The sequence below is a fragment of the Narcine bancroftii genome, chromosome 6 (genome assembly GCF_036971445.1).
Source record: "Narcine bancroftii isolate sNarBan1 chromosome 6, sNarBan1.hap1, whole genome shotgun sequence".
Classification (NCBI taxonomy): domain Eukaryota; kingdom Metazoa; phylum Chordata; class Chondrichthyes; order Torpediniformes; family Narcinidae; genus Narcine; species Narcine bancroftii.
The window spans coordinates 17,670,561-17,692,195 of record NC_091474.1 but is presented as its reverse complement, the minus strand read 5'-3'; the positions used below and the strand labels follow the sequence as shown (position 1 = coordinate 17,692,195).

At 45.6% G+C, this 21,635-nt stretch overlaps 1 protein-coding gene across 2 annotated transcripts in view; it reads right to left on the bottom strand.

Annotated features, from left to right (window-relative positions):
• Positions 1-21,635, bottom strand: part of lama5 (laminin, alpha 5) — a 247,739-nt gene that overhangs the window by 21,758 nt on the left and 204,346 nt on the right. For both annotated transcript variants that reach the window (XM_069884131.1, XM_069884132.1), the window contains 5 exons: positions 19,148-19,321; positions 18,928-19,064; positions 16,342-16,501; positions 13,828-13,961; positions 12,373-12,532 (listed from right to left, as the gene is read on the bottom strand). In XM_069884131.1, the coding sequence (XP_069740232.1) occupies positions 12,373-12,532; positions 13,828-13,961; positions 16,342-16,501; positions 18,928-19,064; positions 19,148-19,321 (765 nt within the window). The remainder of the gene's footprint in view (positions 1-12,372; positions 12,533-13,827; positions 13,962-16,341; positions 16,502-18,927; positions 19,065-19,147; positions 19,322-21,635) is intronic.

The following is a 21,635-nucleotide window of genomic DNA, read 5'->3' as shown; positions in this document are numbered from 1 at the left end:
AATAAAATCCAAACAATATATTTATGGCTCAAGCTTTCATGCAAAGTCAGAAATGGCTACAGAAGAATAATGTCTTTTTTTTTGATCAGAGAGAAGGAAACAAACAATTCAAACAAAGGTCATGACAGTTATGGGTGCATTTGATGGTCTGGCACCCAATGATTAATCAAATGTCACCATCCTGACGCTGAAGTGGCTAATTCCTGAGTTCAATTCATGGCACGGTGCTTAAGCACACCTTATCTGAGAGCAGCACTTCTGACAAAACAACATCAAGAGCCAGACTGAAGCATCTGTTCCCCATGACAGCATCTGTAGCGTGAGAAAGGATCCAATGGATAATAGACCAGCCTGTGCGGACACACTGCTGCAGGTCCTTCCAAGACCAGTTTTCTGCCGAAACAGCAGCAGCCTCTACACACATTGGGCCCCTTGCTAGTTTTCCTGGTTCATCAGAATGTATCCTGACTCTCTCTCCCAAAGAGCATCTCCCAATACATATTACAGTAGTTCGATGTACTAGGGGATTCAATGAGATAACGCAGCGGTAAGATAACACAAAAAAGTATCAAGTATATATTCCAGATGTGAGCTGCCTCTCAGCCATGATCCTATTGAATGGCAGAGCAGGATGCATGGCCAATTTCTTATGTTTTATATCACAGAGATACTTGGAAGAGGTGAAAACACAATGCTGGTCAAACTCAGCTAGTCAAACAGTGTACTTTATGTAGCAAAGACAAGGATACATAACCAATAATTGGGCTTTAACCCTTCCAAAACATTGGTTATGTACCTCTATCTTTGCCATATAAAGTACACCATTTGACCTGCTGAGTTTCTCCAGCTTTGTGTTTTTACTTCAACCACTGTGCCTACAGGCTTCCATGTTTTACTCCAGAAACTTGAAAGTGTCCTACTCGCGGCCCTCCCTCAGCTCGTTTCTGGTACATGATGAATGAACTGGTGATGCTTGCTGCACTTTAATTATTTTGCTTCAATTACCTGTTCTCACTTTCACACGGTCTACCTCTGACACTTCCCACCCCTTCTGGATTTCTCTATCACAGGGGTCAGATAAGTGACCTGCATTCATTCCAAAGCCACAGATTCCAACAGCTCACTTGACTACATCTTTCATTCTGGTCTTCGATCCCCACCAGGATCTTCCCTTCTTAGAATCATGCATCATAGATACAATGGTTTTTGTGCCTCTTTCCTTCCCACCATCCAGGTACCCAACAGATGAAACAGCTAATTCACTTTCCCTTCTCCCAATCCAGTGTACTGCATCCACTGATCATGATGTGGTCTCCTCTGCATGAGATAAATTGAATGCTAATTGGGTGACCATTTTGCAGAACCCCAAGTCCCGATCTTCCAGTTTCCTGTCTCTTTAATTTGCCATTCCACTCCCAGTCCTACTTCTGGCCACACGCGCTGTTCCAATGAGGAATTGCGCCTCCTTCTTTGGGTACATTATGGCCTTCTAGACCAGTCATTCTCAATGGGGCCCCTAAAGCCACCCCCCCCCCCCAACGAGGACCACAGCACATTTAAGTAAAAGACGTTATCTTTTCACCTCACATAACCTAAATATTTTTAATGTAGCCTGTAAGGGAGAAGTATGTAAGTGTTGTTCGGGTTCATGTGGGACCCACAGGTTAAGAACCAGACCATGGGGAGGGGGGGCAATCAATTGGGGCAGTCTGGGCCCCGTTGTCTGCTGTGCCCAATGGCTCGAAGCCAAGTGGAGGGGCTCAGCAGGGGTCAGCTGAGGTGATTCATCTGGGCCAATTAGGTGAAGGTCAGGGCTGAGTCTGGGCAGGCTGCCTGGACTGCAGCACCTGGTGATTTAGGTGGCCCAATCACTAGGGTCACCTTGATGGTTTGGGGGTAAGTCTTCGACCTTGATTGGCAGGTAGTGTGTCCTCTGAACAGGAGTGCAGTGTTGGAATCTAGGGGTTAAAACATTATGAAAGAAATGATTAATTAATAAGTTTATATGTACTGCATGGTTCAGGGAAAAAGAGGAATGTGATTAAGTGGCAATCACAGCATGGAGCAAAGTTGGCTGAGCAAAATTGTCTGCTCCCAAATACAGGGAGAGGAAATGCATAAAATGATTTAGGAGGAATGCTCAAACTGAAGGAGGTGGTGAGTAGCACAGGAGACACAGGCCAGACCAGAACAAAGAATGGCCTGCAAGAAACAAAGGGAATGGAAAACCAGTCTAGGAGGAAGATTAAGACAGGAGGAGGTGTTAAAGAGAACAGCAGAAATTGGCCAGACAGGAACAGAATGGTGATTAGAAATATCTGGGGATGAATTAATTTCTGATCAAAACAACAGGATAGTCAGGCCTGGAGGATTAAGATGGGAGCGCTAAACCCCAGATATCTGCAAAACAGGAGATGACTTGTGATAACCCTTATGCAAAAAGATCTAGCAAAGGAAGACAACTTTTGTTCTGTATGATAATGAAATCTAGCAAAGGAAGCCAACTTTTGTTCTGTATGATAAGGTTGATCTATATAAACTGAGCCAACTGGACAATAGGGGTCAGTCTTGGGGAGTAGCTCACTGTGCAGGTGACCTATGAACTAATGAGTGACCCAGAGCTCTGTTAAGTTTTATTCTTGTGCTGTGTAATAAATTGACTGTTGAACCGAATACCTTCTCCTATCACTTCATTCAAAGAACACGCTGGACTCAGACTACACATAGACTAAATTAAGAGTAAGGTAAAGCCAGAGTCCGACAATTTGGTGACCCCGACGTGATGAAGATGGAGAGGTGACGGAAGAAAAAGATACGAAACACCGGTCGATTGTGGTGTGGTGATAACAACAAGTGACCATCCTACAAAGGGAGGTAAGCAGACGCCTGTTTTAACGAAGTTCTGCTATTGGCAAAGATAAATTGTGTGTTGTCACTACTCTGCAAAAGCCCTCGTTAAAGCCAAAGAATAAAACAAAAGGGGGTTGGAGTCCCCCTAGTAGAACGGGGTTGGAGTCCCCTGTAGTAGAACGGGGTTGGAGTCCCCTGTAGTAGAACGGGGTTGGAGTCCCCTGTAGTAGAACGGGGTTGGAGTCCCCTGTAGTAGAACGGGGTTGGAGTCCCCTGTAGTAGAACGGGGTTGGAGTCCCCTGTAGTAGAAGGGGGTTGGAGTCCTCCTAGTAGAACGGGGTTGGAGTCCCCTGTAGTAGAAGGGGGTTGGAGTCCTCCTAGTAGAACGGGGTTGGAGTCCCCTGTAGTAAAAAGGGGGTTGGAGTCCTCCTAGTAGAAAGGGGGTTGGAGTCCTCCTAGTAGAACGGGGTTGGAGTCCTCCTAGTAGAACGGGGTTGGAGTCCCCTCGTAGCGATCTCGAGAGATAGCTTTAGACACTTGGCCAATTAGAATAAGGTGTATGGTGATGGTTATTTGCTTCTATAGTGTGTAATAAGTATTTGATTAAGGATCGTGTACCATAGTAGTGTATAAGTATCTGTATAAGGTGCATTGTGATGGTTATTTGTTTTTATAGTGTGTAATAAGTATTTGATTAAGGATCGTATACCATAGTAGTGTATAATCAGTATCTGTATAAGGTGTATTGTTTTATAGTTATTTGCTTCTATAGTGGTTAAGTATCTGTTTAGGAATCGTCTAGTGTATCATAATATTTTATAATAAGTATTTGTTTAAGGATCGTGTGTAGTGTGCTGCTGGTGTTTATAATAACGTGGGAAGGGACGAAGTAGATTGCAGGGTGTCAAAATCCTACCAGGGGAGAGACCCAGTGAAGTACGAAGTCTAAAGGGTTAAAGATCAGAACGGAGATGGAAGGAGTAAATAGGGATGTAGGGCAAGAGCTCGGGGGAGACAGAGGGGTTCCCCCATCTGTAAACCGACAGTGGGAGAAAACAAGGAATCAATTACTGGGAGGATTACCGAAGGGAGAGGAGGTACAGGCTATGGCACGGTACGAACAGATATGGAGAGAGCTGCAAAATCAGGGGAAGGTACCACGAGGGTTTGAAAAAATCCGGCTGGTACTGTACTTAGGAGAAGCAGAGAGGGAAGCAGCCAAGGAGGTACAGGAACATGAGGCAAAAGGACAAGGATCTATATGGAATAGAAGAAGGTTTAAACAACAGAGAGAAGTGAAGGAACAGAGAAGGGCAGATTTACACATTATGACATTGGCTTGCATGGCTGTGGAAGCGAACCTTCAACATGATATTAAACAGGGATCCCATAACACTAAGGAGAATACGGGGGAGGTGAAGCCGTCAGCCCCGTTATATCCAGAGTTACCGGAGACATTGCCACCACCTTATCCTATTCCCCAAATGCCAGCGATGCAGATAAGTGAGGGAATAGTGAATGTCACTGAGTTAACAGGTCCAGAACTACATGAGGCGAAGGAGAGACTGAAGAGAGTTGCACAGGAGAGAGTGGAGGAAACAAAAGAGTGGGTGCACGAAGTACAGAACGATAGATGTGCAGTAAGGAAAAATAGTAGGGGCTTGGGAAGTACAGATGAGAGAGAACTGGGACAAGAGGAGAATAGGAAGGGAAATGACCCAGCGAGTGTCAGATGGGAACGGGAGAGAGAGCAGAACGAGGATACTGATCTAGCTAGTGTGAGTGTTGAGAATGAAGAGGAGGAACAGCCAGTCACGATCAGGGGAAGCATGATCACACATAGAAGACAGAGTCAGGATTACCCTCGTTCCCCTTTGGGATATGCGTTGCGGGACAGGGAGGAAGTACGGCTTCCAGAAAGGTATAGACAGATGCCGCTAATTTATAAGGGTCCGCAAATTGGGGAGAGGTATCAACCCTTCTCATTCACTGACATGAATTGTATTTTGGATAAAATGCCACCTCCGACTGAGGGAGGTGGAGCGTGGATGGGAAAGTTCTGCCAATATACGATGGGACATAAGATAGCCATAGGGGATTGGAGAGCATTATTGGGTAAACAGCTTGGGCTGTGGGAGATACAGCAGGTAGAAATGATCGCAGGAATCACTAGGTGCCTCGATGCCGAGCCATTTGCCAACCATGCTACGGCAGTAGGAGGGGCAATGAGAGATAAGTTGCCCGTTCCCCCCGGTGTCATGCAGTCCCTGACCTTTTCCATAAAGGAGGATGAGGAGATCTCGACTTTTTTGAGTCAGTGTAGGGAGAGTTGGACTGATAAAGCAGGAGTACACCCAGCCACAGATCCCTTGCAGACTACACTCTTTAGGGCTGCAGTAACGAGTGGACTGCCAGCTGTAGTTAGGGAGGCATTAGAGAATAACCCTGATATTCCTGGCTGCTCGAGTGAGCAATGGGAAAAACATTTGACCCATCACATGAAACGTTACAGGGCTAAGCAAAAGGAGGACAAACATACTATGGAGTCGGCACAAGTGCAACTCCTTAAGCTTCAATTGGAAGAGGCTAGAAAAAAGGCAAACGAGGCAAAAAAGAATTCCTCAAAGGGTGTGAACCAGATGATTCAGCAGCCAACGCAGCCACCACAAGGGAATAATATGAGTTGGCACCCGGCCCCATATTGGGCACCGGGTCCCACCTATGTGGCCAGAATGGGAGGTCCAATGGGGGGATTCTGAGTAAGAGGGAGAGGTCGGGGTGCTCCACGAATGCAGCCAGCCGTATGTTTTGTATGTGGTCAGCCAGGACACTGGAAGAGAGACTGCCCCCTAGTTTGGGGTCCTCAGGACACTGGGGGAAGGGGATATGGACCACCACAAAATGAGCATTGGGTCCAGCCCCAGAGATCGTCAGTGCCACCCCTGGAACATCAGGCACCCCATGCGGCTTTAGCTCCGAAGAGACAATTCCCTTTGCTGATAGAGGAGGAGCAATATTGCCCACAGTGTCGGAGGCCGAGCACCCACGAGTAGGCTAGGTTGGCAGACCCTTTCCTGCAGATTAAAGTAATGGACATGGAAGTATCCTTTTTAGTGGATACGGGAACCAGATTTTCAACACTCACTGGCGCTGAGTTTCAAGCTAAAACATCATCCTCTAGCGTCCAGCTGATAGGGTTCTCGGGTACACCAGAAAATCTGCCGTTTTCTACACCACTAGTCACTTCTGTGGCGGGACAGACTTTTACACATCAATACATTTTGTCAGCCAGGTGCCCTACCAATCTTTTGGGCAGAGACCTACTGGTCAGGTGCGGAGCATCGATCCTTTGTGGACCCAGCGGAATAGAGGTCACCTTTCCAAATGGATATTCTATGAACTGTTCATTAACTACACTGCATTCCAGTTCTCAGATGTTGTTGGCGGCAGCTGGAGGATCCGTGTCTGAGGGACAATGGGCTGACATTTACTGGGGGTTGTTGCAACCAGAGGACCCTCAGAAGGGAGGGCTGCTAAAACTTTATAATCAATGGAAGCCGTGGATCCAGACGTTACACCCGTATACCCCTCCCTCGGACCCTCCCCATATGACCCTCTTTTACGATAGGGATGGGGATGAAATGTATCAGCATGCCTTTTATGAAGAGGTAGAGGGCAGGCAATGGGAAATTAATTCGGACTACATAGTGATAGGAAAGGAGGGAGTGGCCGCTGCGGTGGCACTGACATCTGAACAGCTGGAATGGTATGAGATGGCAGGTGAGGCCATTCCTCATGTCACCCTTGCAATTGGCACTACTCATCAGGCAAAAGATTTGGGACCGATGTGTCGGAACTTGAGGTCCCTTAGTGACTGGTCTGACACCCAAATACCGACAGTGCAGTTCTCCTCATCTGGTCAGGCATACAAAATTTTGTCTCCAACATATGATCAAGTCCTCCTTGAGCATAGACAGATTGAACGCTTTCATGGTAGAGAGAAGATGGATCACCCCGACTCGGCCCCTATGCTAGATTCTCTCCCTGAGAACCTGTGGTCAGTGGGAGCAGCAGATGTGGGTTTTTGTCAGCAGGTTGATCCCATAACCTTCGAACTGTCAGATTACACCCCTATTTGGCAGATGCAGTATCCCCACAAACCTGAAGCTGAGGAAGGTTTGGCAGAGACCATTGATGGCCTTATGTATTCAGGGGTGTTGGAACATTCGCATTCTAGTTGGAATAAACCCATTTTACCTGTTCCTAAACAAGACACGGGCAAATATCGGATGGCCCATGACTTAAGGCGCATCAATGGTATTGTGAGTACACCCACAGTTCCAGTACCAAACCCATATACTGCCATGACTGCTTTAACCCCTAACCACAAGTGGTTCTCTTGCATAGATTTAGCGAATGTTTTCTTTTGCTTGCCGCTGGCAGAACCATTAAGAGATGTGTTTTCATTCACGTATAGAGGTAGAAAGTTGCGGTATACTTGACTCCTGCAGGGCTTTATCTTATCCCCAGGGATTTTCAATCAGGTTTTGAAAGAACAGCTGGGGGGGCTAGCACTGCCAGGTGGGGTAGTTCTGATCCAGTATGTAGATGACATCCTATTAGCAGCACCTGATCATAATTCCTGTTTGGAGGCCACCTGTCTCTTGCTAGTGCAGCTGTTCAAGGCAGGCTTTAAAGTCTCTCGCTCAAAGCTGCAATGCTGCAGACAGGTGGTCACCTTTTTAGGTAGAATGGTCTCAGCGAAAGGCACAGGGATTTCCCCTGCACATCGAACAGCGATCCTACATCATCCAAAACCAAAGACAGTTAAGGAAATGCTTTCGTTTTTGGGTTTGTCAGGTTATAGTAGGCAGTTTATCCCATCGTATGGTGAGTTGACACATCCACTACGAACTTTGGTGAATGAGCAGGGGATGAGGAATCTGGGAGCTACACTTGATTGGACTGCATAGGCTGAGATGAGTTTTATTCTATTGAAGCAAGCTCTTACAACAGCTATAGATTTGGCGATTCCAAATTATAAACTACCTTTCTTTTTGGATGTTTCTGAAAAAGCACACACAATTGATGGTGTTCTTTTTCAGAAAAAAGGGGGTGGAAGATGTGTGCTCATGTATGTGAGTATCACACTAGACCCGACGGAAGACAGACACCCACCATGTACGAGACATGCAGCGGGAGTAGCAAAGATTCTACAAAAGGTGGCACACATAGTAATGGGACATGGCCTGATGGTATTAACAACACATAGTATTGTAGCATTTGTGAGCTCGACAGCATTTACAATAACTTCACTAAGGCAGTCGAGACTAGAAAAGATCCTGAATGCTCCAAATGTTACATTTACCCATGAAGGCATTAACATGGCAGACAATATGGGAGAGGGAGAACCACACTGTTGTGAGAAGAGGGTAGTAAAGGATATTAAAATAAGACCTGACTTACAGGCTACACCCTTAAGAGAACCAGATGAAACCTTGTTTACAGATGGGTGTTGTAGATGGGTGTTGTTACAGACACCCCACAGATGGATTGAAAGCTGCCTATGCGGTGGTACGAAAAACTACAGGAGGATTTGAAGAAATCATTACAGGGACAGTGAGAGGAAAGGAGTCAGCACAACTCGCAGAACTACAGGGAATGATAGCAGCATTAGAATGGGCAGAAGGGAAGGAGGTCAATATATATACAGACTCGGCATATGTGGTAGGGACAATACAGGTTGAGCTTAGTCAATGGATTAGAAGTGGGTTTTTAACAGCAGCAATGACCCCAATTAAACACGAGAAGGACGTTAGGAAACTGGCTGAGGCCCTCCTGAAACCAAGGGCATTAGCAGTTCTTAAATGTAAAGGACATGATAGAACAGATACGATGGTGGCTCAGGGAAATCAGGAAGCGGACATGGCCGCTAAAAAGGGCAGCAGGATACGGCCCTCAGTTTATTATGATACAGGCAGACAGAACAGCACATGACTTATTACCACCGTGTAGGGTAGAAGTAATAATACAGGAACAAGCAAAGGCATCACCTCAGGAAAGGATGGTATGGGAGGAAAGGGGGGCAACCGAGGATCAAGGACTATGGAGATCGACAGACGGGAGGCCAGTTTTACCATCTGGACTCATGAAACCCCTCCTCGAGGAGGCGCATGGGCTAACACACTGTGGAAAGAAGCAGATGATAAGGTATTTGATACATTGGTGGCACCCCTTCCTGCCGGCGATGGTGGAGAACCATATTAGAGAGTGTGAGGTATGTATAACTTTCAATGTCAAGGCGACTGTAAAGCCACATGAAGGACAGTTCCCGTTACCTAAGTTACCAGGGCAGGAAATTGTACTTGATTATACGGACATGATTGAGAGGGTAAGTGGCTATCGATACCTCTTAGTAGCAGTAGATGTGTTCACAGGGTGGCCGGAGGCACTCCCTGCCAAAAGAGAAGATGCAAGGATGGTATGTAAATTCCTGATCAACCAGTATATTCCGAGACACGGATTTCCTAGAAAAATTAGGTCCGATAATGGAAGTCATTTTAAGAATAACGATGTACAGGAGGTAGAAGCGATGTTGGGATTGAAACATGCCTTTGGAACGGTGTACCATCCACAATCCCAAGGGAAAGTGGAGAGGATGAACCAAACAATAAAAGGTAAGATCGGGAAAGTACAGGCACGGACCAAACTAAATTGGGTGGATGCGTTGCCCCTGGCATTAATGTCAATAAGGAGTTCGGTAAGTTCTGTGACAGGATTTACTCCATATGAACTACAAACGAGGCACCAGTTTCCGGGACCGGAAACTACGAAGAATGAGGTAAGTTCAATGGGATGCAAGCTTTATTATGATAAACTAATGGCTCTGGTGTCAGATTTTTCACAACAGGTCACAAGTCCCAACAGAAAAGGGACAACACCGATACCATCAGTCGCGGAGTGGGTTCTGCTAAAGGTCATCAAGAGAAAGTGGTCGGAGCCCAGGTGGACAGGACCCTACAGAGTGGCGGAGAGGACGTCCCACGCGGTTCGACTACAGGGAAAAGGCGAGACGTGGTATCATTGGAGTCAGTGTCCAGCAACGGACCCACCGATACGGACACTGGAACAGATTCGAACAGAGATGACTGGGACTCTGTGAAGAAACCACAGACTAAGAACTTTTTGAACGGTCCCTTTAAAGAGACTATTGGATTACGGTGACTGTATTTCAGTATTTGAAGTGATATTTCTATATTGAAGTCAACAGAATTTAGGGCGCTGTGATGGACACTATGTGGGGACTATGGGTGATGTTGTTCCTAGCCCTTGAAGCATCTGGAGAAGGAAACAACTGTACAAAGTGTTTGTGGTCAGCCTGGGAGGCCCATAACGAACCGAAACAGTACTTTGCGGATTGGACTGACATTCCTGAACACTGTGTTGGGGCCCCCACTGGACTGAAGTGTGTTCATAATGGCCAAGTTTGTGAGGTTAAGTTTAACAAGGGGTCGGAGATGCAGGTCCTTGCAAAAACTCCTGAGGTCTTGGTCCCATAAGTTAACTGGTGGTTGGTCTCATTTTCATGAGACCAAAAGGGGGACTGTTGGAATCTAGGGGTTAAAACATTATGAAAGAAATGATTAATTAATAAGTTTATATGTACTGCATGGTTCAGGGAAAAAGAGGAATGTGATTAAGTGGCAATCACAGCATGGAGCAAAGTTGGCTGAGCAAAATTGTCTGCTCCCAAATACAGGGAGAGGAAATGCATAAAATGATTTAGGAGGAATGCTCAAACTGAAGGAGGTGGTGAGTAGCACAGGAGACACAGGCCAGACCAGAACAAAGAATGGCCTGCAAGAAACAAAGGGAATGGAAAACCAGTCTAGGAGGAAGATTAAGGCAGGAGGAGGTGTTAAAGAGAACAGCAGAAATTGGCCAGACAGGAACAGAATGGTGATTAGAAATATCTGGGGATGAATTAATTTCTGATCAAAACAACAGGATAGTCTGGCCTGGAGGATTAAGATGGGAGCGCTAAACCCCAGATATCTGCAAAACAGGAGATGACTTGTGATAACCCTTATGCAAAAAGATCTAGCAAAGGAAGACAACTTTTGTTCTGTATGATAATGAAATCTAGCAAAGGAAGCCAACTTTTGTTCTGTATGATAAGGTTGACCTATATAAACTGAACCAACTGGACAATAGGGGTCAGTCTTGGGGAGTAGCTCACTGTGCAGGTGACCTATGAACTAATGAGTGACCCAGAGCTCTGTTAAGTTTTATTCTTGTGCTGTGTAATAAATTGACTGTTGAACCGAATACCTTCTCCTATCACTTCATTCAAAGAACACGCTGGACTCAGACTACACATAGACTAAATTAAGAGTAAGGTAAAGCCAGAGTCCGACAGCAGCAGTGCCACCAGGTGGTGGACGCTGCCTCTCCATTACAGGAAGAAACCAAAATTTGAATTCTTTACAGGGAAGGAGGCCCATAAACCTTGAGCAGAGTCCGAGGGGTGGGCCATAGCTGAAAATAGTTTGAGAATGGCTGTTCTAGACTGAACGGTAAATGCAAGGTCACAATGGGGTTAGTCTCCATGATAACAACTCAGTTTTTCCCTCCTGGGACATTGTCTCATAGGCTGGACGTTGCCAGAATTCTCCTTTCAGATTCAGAATTCAGCAACATCACCTGAGAGACACCAGGCCGGAAGAAAACCGGCACGGGTATATTCTAGACCTACAGTTCACAGCATTGACATGTCCTTTGGTCTCTTTTTTCGATCTCCCTGCCCACATTCATTTATTAATTAGTTTCACACTGCAATCACCAGGGCAGCCCTTGTCTCACCCTCTCATTCTCTTTGTCCCACCAATCTCCTATGATCATTGTCTCGAAGAATTAACTTGGCTTCCCCCTCTCTCACGTGCCAGACCAGAGTCTCTACCGTTTTATTTTTATTCCAGATTTCCAGCATTTCCAGTTTGCTGATTTTTTAATGTCATTGAAGCCTTCTGACATTCAGCAAATTTCTGATTTGAATGAAGGTATGGGGAGGGCCTCTCCCTGAAAGTTTACCTAATACAGAACTTCTTTCAAATATATTTTAATTCATTTTAAATGCTCAGTTTTCTTTTCTGCAAAACGTGCTCATTATAGCCACATAAGTGTGCAATGATAACATAAAGTGGCCTCAAAGAAAATCCTTACCTGCTAATTTTGGGGCCCTGATATTTAAGCACGGTCAAGTACTCAACTTGGAGGCAGCATGCCTCTGGATTGCTTTTTCCAGATTCCATGTTATTTGCACAGTGGCCTTATCGCTGTTCCCACCACCTACTGAGGCTGCAGGAAAGCTGTTCAATTCAATTCAAACACAATGGAGCATTCTGAAGAAAACAACACGGGGGGGCTGAGTACACACGCCAGGAGGTCTGATTGTGTGTGATGGAAAGGCTTTGACAAGATACTTCAATCCAACCAGGGGGAAAAAAAAGCACCTGGACTCACCTGATCCTTCATGAAGAGGAGGATTCCGTTATATGAAGTAATTCGAACTTCTTGCTCAAACCGAGACACCGAAGAAAATGAATCGGACATTCGGATTTTGACGTAACCAGTGCCATCAAAGTAAGAACTGTCACTGTCTGCTCCTTGAGTAGATTTATATCTGTAAGAAGACACACAGAATCATTAATTAAAATCAAAGCTGGAAATATTTGCTCTTGGGATCCGATTTTTCTTGGCTACTCTGAAAGCAGCCTCTATCTTCAAGGACCTTCACCACCCAGGCCATGCCCTCTTCTCACTGTTGCCTTCAGGTACAAGAGCCTGAAGAGGAACTCCCAACGGTGCAGGAATGGGATTGATGAGAACGTCCTTGGATCTGGTTGATTTAATGGGCTCCATTTCTGTTGCAAGTAAAGACTTTGTAACCAAAGCCATAATAGAACGAGTCTCAGTAAGAAGAATAATGATTTGACTGGTACGCACTCAGTGAGCGGGAGCAGAATCGCAGGGTCCTATCACCCAGTCCTAATATTGAAGGCTCCATACAGGCTTTAAAAGGTCCATTAAGGAGCCAAAAGTTTTTTTTTTAAAAGATGGCAGCACCTGTGTTCAGTAGCAGGCCATGAGGGTTTGCAACTCTGGGAGATCAGTAGACCAGCGCGAGGCACCAGAGACGGTGAGAACGCCCCCGTTGAGGAGCAGCGATGGAGACATCCCTACAGAATGGTGTCCATGATGGCAGACCAGTGAGGGGCTCAGTGGCTCAAGGATCCACAAAGACTGCGGCTGTTGGCAAATTGCGGTCAAGGGACTCACCCGGACTGCAGGCTGCTGAGGACTGGCTCATGGGAACCAGATATTGGAACTGGGATTCGAGAATGCTGAGGGGCAAGAAGGGCTCCTGAAGGGCCTCGGCACCGAAGGTTACCTCACTGTACTGGAACTCTGGCTTAAACTGGTGTCTTGTCTGGCTGCAGAGGTTGTGGGAGAGCTGGAGGTGAATCCGCAAACACTCAATGTCTCTGAAGGGACTCTCCTTTGCTTCTCTTTCTCTTATTGTTCGGAGGCACTGGGCAATGCTTTTGGTGACTTTGTTTGCCTTAAGGCAGTCAAAAGTTGAAGTATGTTACATTTTTAATGTATTATTACATGATAATAAAAGTAACCTTTAACTAGAGTTCAACACCAAACATAATGTTATCACATTACAGTGTTCCAGGGGGGGAAGAGTAAATATTTTCACAACTGCCTCTGTTTGGCCTGCTCACTCTTAATTAAATTTTCACAGACATTGTACCATGTTGGAGGAGAAAAAGGCAAATGGCCCACTCTATCCTCTGTTTGCCACAGAATGACACCTGACCCATGCAACGGGGGCAAGTAGTGATATGGGCAGCCCGAACAGGCAGGAAGTATTAACAGTCACGAGGATGGCCCCACTGTATCTCCTCTCACCTCCTGCAAGGTTCATCAGCCGTAGTATTCAGACTGATTGTCTGGACTAGATTGTAGAGACTGATGACTTCTTCATTCAGAGTACCAAGTTCGATGCACCCTTGAAAGTTGGGGTAGCGGATCGATTCAGGAGGCTGGAAAGAGACAGCAGTGTCTGTGAATTGGGACAGTTTCAACCTGGGGTCATTAATATCAATCTACTTACGCTTACTTCTAGAAACAATATACATTAAAACCCACAGGATTGGGAGATGCCAGATAAGTGGGATAAAACCGGAGTCCCTGGTTTTATCCTGCCATTTGAAATGTACGGGGTGGGGGGGGGGTGGGGGGTTGGTGAATCGGGTGGCAGGACCTTATGGGCCGAAATGGCCTGTTATCTAACTGTATGTCTAAATTTAAATTTAAGTGAATGTTCTTGTTGCTTGAAATTGCGTGGTGCATGATTGGTGAACTAACTGCTAGGGGCGCCAATTTTATATTTTTTACCTCTTTTTTCTGCAATTTTTTTTGCCAGTTGCTTGAATTCTGGATAATGGGGATTTTTACTGTATTTACTTCTAGAAGGCATTAGCAAGAACATCGGAAAACAAGGACTCTGTATCCATTTACGTTTGCACAGTCTCTAACAGCAAGTGGTAGGCCGGGAGAATATGACGAAAGGAATAAATTGGACAATAAAGGGATTAACAGAAGAATGGGTAATTTCTCCTCAATTTGAACTAATTGCAGTATTGCAAACAAGGTGCTGGAAATACTCTGCTATCAGACAAACATTTAAAGTTTCAGGTCAATGACCGTGAGCTTTTGAATGACATCACAGTATTTGTTACTGTGATTTCTCCTGTTTACTATCTACATCCCATTTTGGTAAAGGTTCCATTATTGTCATGTAATACTACATTTAGAATGTAACATACATGAAATTCTTTAACTTTTGTCTACCATAAGGCAGACAGAGTCGCCACTTTGATCAACGCCTCTCACAGAAACCTCCAGCACCTGGTGTTCCTAGGCGGTCTCCCCTCCAAGTACTGGCCAGTCCTGAGCCTGCTAAGCTTCCGAGATCAGACAATCCCAGGCATATTCAGGCTGGTTTCAAGGATCTTGGTGCTTTTTCCATGGGTGAAGAAGGGGTTAGGGACATGGGGAGGGGGAGGGGGAGAGACAGCCGCTTTTCCCTCCAATCTGGAGCAGCCTCAGGCTGGAAAGCAAATGCACATCTATTTCAACAGGTGGGCTAGAATCCAAATTGGTCTTTACCACTGAAATGAAGGCAATCATTGGGGGTGGGGGGGGGGGGGCGATGTGAGGAAGTGTGGTTGGAACAATGATGAACTCGCACTCTTTTTGAGGGATATCCTGTGGCAGATATGAAGCCTGAACTGTGAAAGATTGCCTCCTGGAAGTGATCCCTGAACAGTCAATTCACTAACTGTTCAGAATAGTTGCATCATCTGGAACTGTACTCAATGGAATTCAGAAGAATGAAAAGGGATCTTGTAGAAACATAAAATTATGAAAGGCATAGATATGATAGAGGGAAGTAAGTCATTTCCATTGGTGGGGGAGACACGAACTAGGGACGTAGCTTCAAGATTCAGGGTAGTAGATTTAGGATGGAGATGAGAAGGAACTGTTTTTCCAAGAGGGTGGTGCTTCTGTAGACCTCTAGCAGTGGAGGCGACCTCAGTAAACATCTTTAAGACAATGTTGGATAGAGTTTTGAATAGTTGGGGAATTAAGGGATATGGAGGAAAAGGCAGGTAGGTGGAGATCAGCCATAATCTTATTGAAAGGCAGAGCAGGCTTGATGGGATGAATGGCCTACTGCTGTTCCTATTTCTTCTGTACTTATAACTTGCCAAGAAGACTAAGAATATTTATTACATGCAATTACTGCTCTGAATATTAGATAATTTGTTTTCCATCTTTTGGTTTTAGGGATTAAGAATTTGAGGGATAACGTACAAGACTGTTGAAAGGTTCCGACCCAAAACAGCGACCATTCTATTTCTCCCACTGAGCTCCTCTGGCAGATTGTCCTCTGCTCAAATTTGAGCATTCGCAGTCCCAATTATTGCAGAACTAACTTTTACCGAATAATATTAATATCAACTTCTCCGATTTCTGTTAAACCCCCTCCCACTTCCTCCATCGCCTGCCCCCCCCAGCTCTGTCTCTCCCCTCTTCCCTCTGTCTCCTTTCACAGAGCCAGAATCAATTCTCACCTTCCCTCTTAGTATATCCAATTAACACGTTTTGTTGGCATGGACTCCTCAGTCTTTATTCTGACACCTCCTATTGACCCTGAGTTCCTCCAGCATTTTTATTACAGAACTGACATCCCCTACATTAACCACTAGAGGGGACCTCACATCAGGTGAAACATTAGCAAAACAATTCAGTGCTGTAAAGCGCTGAGATCTTCTAACAAAGATGGGACGATTTTCTTCTTGAAGATTGACACAACACTACAGCGGGGAGGTGGGGGTAGAAACACTTTGTACTTACGGTGAAATCGGAAGGGTAGCCACCAACGTAGAACACAACATTTTCAGGATTGAGGTCGAGTAAAGCATCATTGCCTTTTGCCTCCCCTTCTCGTCTGGCTTCATTCACTGTGCTTTTTGGTTCTGAGATTTCATATGACAGTCGCCCATATTTCAATATCCTGCAATTAGAGAATGGGATTTCATTCCACAGTTCCACCAGTATGAATTGAAAAAAATGGCTGCAGTCCTGGAGCTGCTGCCATGGCAGCACTGCCTCAGGCGTGGGAGAGTGGAGAGTGGAGGTCTAGCGCATCACCGGGTCTGACTCCCATGGCTCTGTACAGGCTTTAAACAGGCTGATAAAAGATCTGATGGTGTTTGATTTTAAAATTCAGCGACCTCGGGGTCTGGGCCCAACATGGTGGCGCATGTGTTTAGCAAGGGGTTACAGACTCAGGGAAGCACAGGATTGGGGCAGGGCACCAGAAAATAGGGTGACCACCCTCCGCCTGAGAAGGAGCAGCAGAGGAGATGATCCTGTGGGATGGTGACCAGCGAGGGACTCAGTGATTGAAGAACGCCCTGGCGGCGAGCTGCTGGCGGCTCGAGGCAAGGGACCCACGTAGGCTGTGGGCTCAGGAAACTATGGTCAAAGGACTTGCGCCAGGGAGTGGACGGCTGGAGACTGTCTGAAAGGGTACCATGTATTGGAACTGTGAGGCGAGAGGATGCTGAGGGAAGGGCTCCCAAAAGGCCTTCAGTACGGAAGGCTTCCTGATCACGTCAAAGGTTTGGATCGGGAGCTCGGGTGGCCGATAATAGTTTGGATGCAGAGGCTGTGGGAGCACTGGAGATGAATTCATGGGCTCTCAGCGACTCTCTTGCTTCTCTTTCTCTGATTGTAAGAGGCGCTGTGCAATTTCTGCTGATGGCAAATCGCTTTTGGCAAACTAAATGCAATTTTGTGTAATATATTTGTTTTATTACATGACAATAAAATAATCTTGAATAATTAGCTTGAAAATGCTTCACATTATTTCCATTTTATTGGGGTGGGGGATCTTGAACACGTTATAACAGCTAGTCTGGAGAGGAGTGCCTCTGGACTCAGTGGGTGTACACAATTGGCAATTCCACATTTCTCAGGCTAATATTTTAACTAGGTCCTTTTATTTTAAGCCCTTCAATAAATAAGAATATTATCTACTTGAGTCTATTAATTATTCCTTCACAGACACTATGAGGTAAACGCAGCTCAGGTCATTACATCCCTCCGACTATACCTTTGCTGTCTCGCAAGAGCTGGTAAAGTACTTAAAGAACACATTTCTCTCCAATCATATTCTCTTCCACCTGCCTTCCTTTCAACAAAAGACACAAGAGTGCGCAAACATGAACCTCCTGATGCAAGGATGGTTTCCTTCCTACTGTTCGACTCTCAAATGGATCTCCCACTGACAAAAGATGATGCCTTTGCATTGTCTTTTCTAACTGCACTTTTCGCTATTCCCTGCACAATGTTTCTGCACTTTTCTCTGTACCCTACAGTTGTAGTATTATTTCCTACACTGGTGTCTTATTTAGTTCTCTATTTGTTAATATTGAACTACTTTCTGTATCAGGTCAATTTCGGAGTACAGATTTTTTACTGCGACTCAATTCTTGTGATGAAAGTGTGACACAGTTAGTGTAGTGGTTAGAGCAATGCAATTACAGTGCCAGTTAACCCGGTTTCACCCAATGATGTTGGTGAGGAGTTTGTACATTCTCCCCGTGACTGCATGGGTTTCTTCTGAGTGCACCAGTTTCCCCCTTCCCTCCAAAAGATGTAGATTAATTGATGGTGGCATGGATTCATAGGCCACAAGGGCCTGGTATCATGCTGTGTCTAAAATTTAAAAAATGATGAAACCATTTATTCGTTCATTCTCTATTGCTGAAAAAAATTGTGGCACTGCAAGAGTTGATGTGAAGCTGCTAGGCCTCTGTACACCTGTGCTGGTCAGTGTACCATGAGGGATTGCAGACTCCAGGGGAGCAGTGGACCAGTGCAGAGCACCAGAAATGTGGAGAACACCCCCTACCCCCCTGTTGAGAAGGAGAAGCTTGGGAGACAATTCTACAGGACGGTGACAAAAGCAGTGCACCAGCAAGGGGCTCAGTGGATGAAGGTCTCACACAGGCTGTGGGCTGCTGGGGTCTGTCTGGCTCATGGAACGAGGTATTGGAACCAGGGTTTGAGAAGGTGGTGACGGCATGAAGGCCTCCCGAAGGGCCATGGATGCTTAAGGCTTCCTGATCCTATCAGTTTAGATCTGGAGGACGTTGCCAATGGTTGGAACGGGAGATGGTGCTAATGCAGGAGTGCTGGAGATTAATCTATATCAATGACTCCGAAGGGATTCTCTTTTGATTCTCCTTCTCCTATTGTTAGGGGTGCCGGGCAATGCTCACGATGACTCTGTTTGATTTAGGGTGGACAAAACGAAGTATATCGTGCTTATTACATTGTTATGTAATATTACACGACAATAAAAGAAACAAACTTTTCTTAAAGTGATATCCTGATCTGTCCAAGAGGAAGAATGATAGAAAAATACCTCACCTTTCCAGTCTGACCTTGTCAAATCTGTTGCTGCTGACGTCAGACTCCGTCTCAAGGGAGGCCTCCTCGCCACCCAGTTTGTAAACCCACAGCAGCTTGTAATTTTTCAGAGCCACTCCCATGTAGTCCCCACGGCCCTGCAAAAGAAAGATGGCTTGTTCAAACGTTCCAGCTGCCATCGTCAAAACAGCGAAGGAAAACGGAAGGCTTTTGGTCTTACGTTCTGGTCACCGAGGTACAAGATGAACTGATTGGAATCGCCTGCTGGCTGCTTCTTCTCATCGCCCCTTTGGACATAGAATGACAGTGAGGTGTACGCCTTTAGATCATATGGGTTACTGGGTGACCTCACCTGGACTCCGGAGGTGCCGTTGAATTTCATCGGTACTTTCACCTGTGGAGTAAAGGTACACTGAAGTTTGGTGCATTTTCTGGCATAGTGAATACATTTGGTTCACAGGTGGGTCATACCATGGAAAACACACCACAGTGCCTATCTTTCTTTCTTTCTTCTTTTCTTTGGCTTGGTTTCGCGGACGAAGATTTATGGAGGGGGTAAAAGTCCACGTCAGCTGCAGGCTCGTTTGTGGCTGACAAGTCCGATGCGGGACAGGCAGACACGGTTGCAGCGGCTGCAGAGGAAAATTGGTTGGTTGGGGTTGGGTTTTTCCTCCTTTGCCTTTTGTCAGTGAGGTGGGCTCTGCGGTCTTCTTCAAAGTGCCTATATTCCCACTACAAAGTGGTGCAGCCAGACATCACCATCTGCACTCCTGTCACTGTCTCTGAGCACTTTAAAGTCTTACACCAAATACTGCCAATTCTTATTCCATTGCAGGCCAAAAATTCAAAATTCGAAGTTAAGATTTATTATCAGGGCACATACATGACATCACTTACAGTCCTGAGACTCCTCTTCCTGCGGGCAAAGCAGAACTACCAGGCACCGGCAGTGCAAAAAACTGCACTCAAGAACACATGAAGACAAAAAAAATGCAAACAAATTGAGTTTGTGGTTGAGGAGTCTGACGGTGGAGGGGTAGCAGTTCTGATCTCTTAATGAGCCCCTGCCGTGCAGAGCTCAACCAATCCTGCTTCTTGATGACCCAAAGCACAGGAGTTATTTGAGATCCACCGTAGGAGGAACAACACCTCATCTTCCATCTGGGCACCCTGCAACATTCACATCGACCTACAGTTTCCGTGAACCTGCCCCCCCCATCCCCTTATCTTTGCCCCCGTCTCCTTTCCTCTAGTTCGGTCTCTCTCCTTGTTCCCCCTGTCTCCTTTCACAGAGGCAAAATCAATTCTCACCTTTTCTCCTATCATATCCAATTAACACCTTTTGTTGGTCTGGATTTCTCCTCCTCCCATTCTTCTCCCAATCTTTCACCAGTCTTTATTCAGATGCCTGCCTGCTTTTTGCATATACCTTGAAGAAGGGCTCACGGCCTGAAATGTTGGGAATTTATCTTTACCTCCTATGGATGCTGCAAGACCGAATGAGTTCCTCCATCTTCTACTGTGTTTTTACTGCAATCACGGAGTCTGTAAACTTCTGTGTTTCGCTCCACAAATGACAGCCACGCCGTCTACCACACTCACCACTGGCTAGCAGCCTGTGCATGGAGCACGGCCTCACAAATCACCAGCAACTTTTGCAGGTCATAGTCTCTCAGACTCACTAACCGACTTCAGGACACTCAAGACATGTGCACAGGGGGTCAAATACACATGTCTGCTTCTACTCCATGTATAGTTTTTAGACTGCAGGCATGTAACAGCACAATCGAGGACTTTGGCCCCTACAGGGAGAGTCTAAAAAGGAATGTGCAGGAATTTTGAGTCACTTCCTGCACCACAATTTATCCTGCAGGAGCCCGACAACTTTTTGGAGGGAGCCTGCAGTGTAAATCGAAACGGAAACATTTGTTGACAGGTCATTCACTCTAAAGCATGTCCAACCACCGGGAATGTCGCACTCAGGTACTTGCAGGAGCAATAATTATGTTACATTTTTCCCAACATTGCAGTCTAAAAAACATAATGGAGTCACAGATTACTGAACCTAATGACACCCGTTGCAATAAGTAATCTGCAGTGCAGCCTGATGCAACCTGTAATCTTGACACCCTTGTCCTGTTTTTCCAGGTTTATGAGCATTCAAACTACTGCCAGTCGTAGTATTTATTTTTTAAAAATTCATAGCACCAGTCAAGTTAGACAAGAAAATCTGAAGATGCTACGGTTGCGTGCAATCACAAATGTGCTGGAGAAACTTGGAAGACTACGTGACTGATCTTCCTGGAACTGAATTTAAATTAGTGTGAAAAGTAATACAATTTACTAGCCATCACTAAGGGAGGGCCCTTTCAATTGAATGGTAGCTGGTGTTACATATCACCAAAGGAGATCAATTACCTATTGGAAAAGATACGTGAACCAGATACATTTTAATAAGAATTTGATAGTTCCATTTGTTTTTTTTTTAAAAACAAACTTACTTGCTTACAAACTTAATTTCTTTAGCCGCCATGATAGGATTTGAATTTAGAAAGTAGCCTTTATCCTCAAGGACCCCCGCCACCCAGGTCATGCCCTCTTCACACTGTTAACCTCGGGAAGGAGGTACAGGAGCCTGCAGACGAGCACCCACTGGCACAAGGACAGCTTCTCCCCCTCTGCCATCAGATTTCTGAATGGACAAGGAA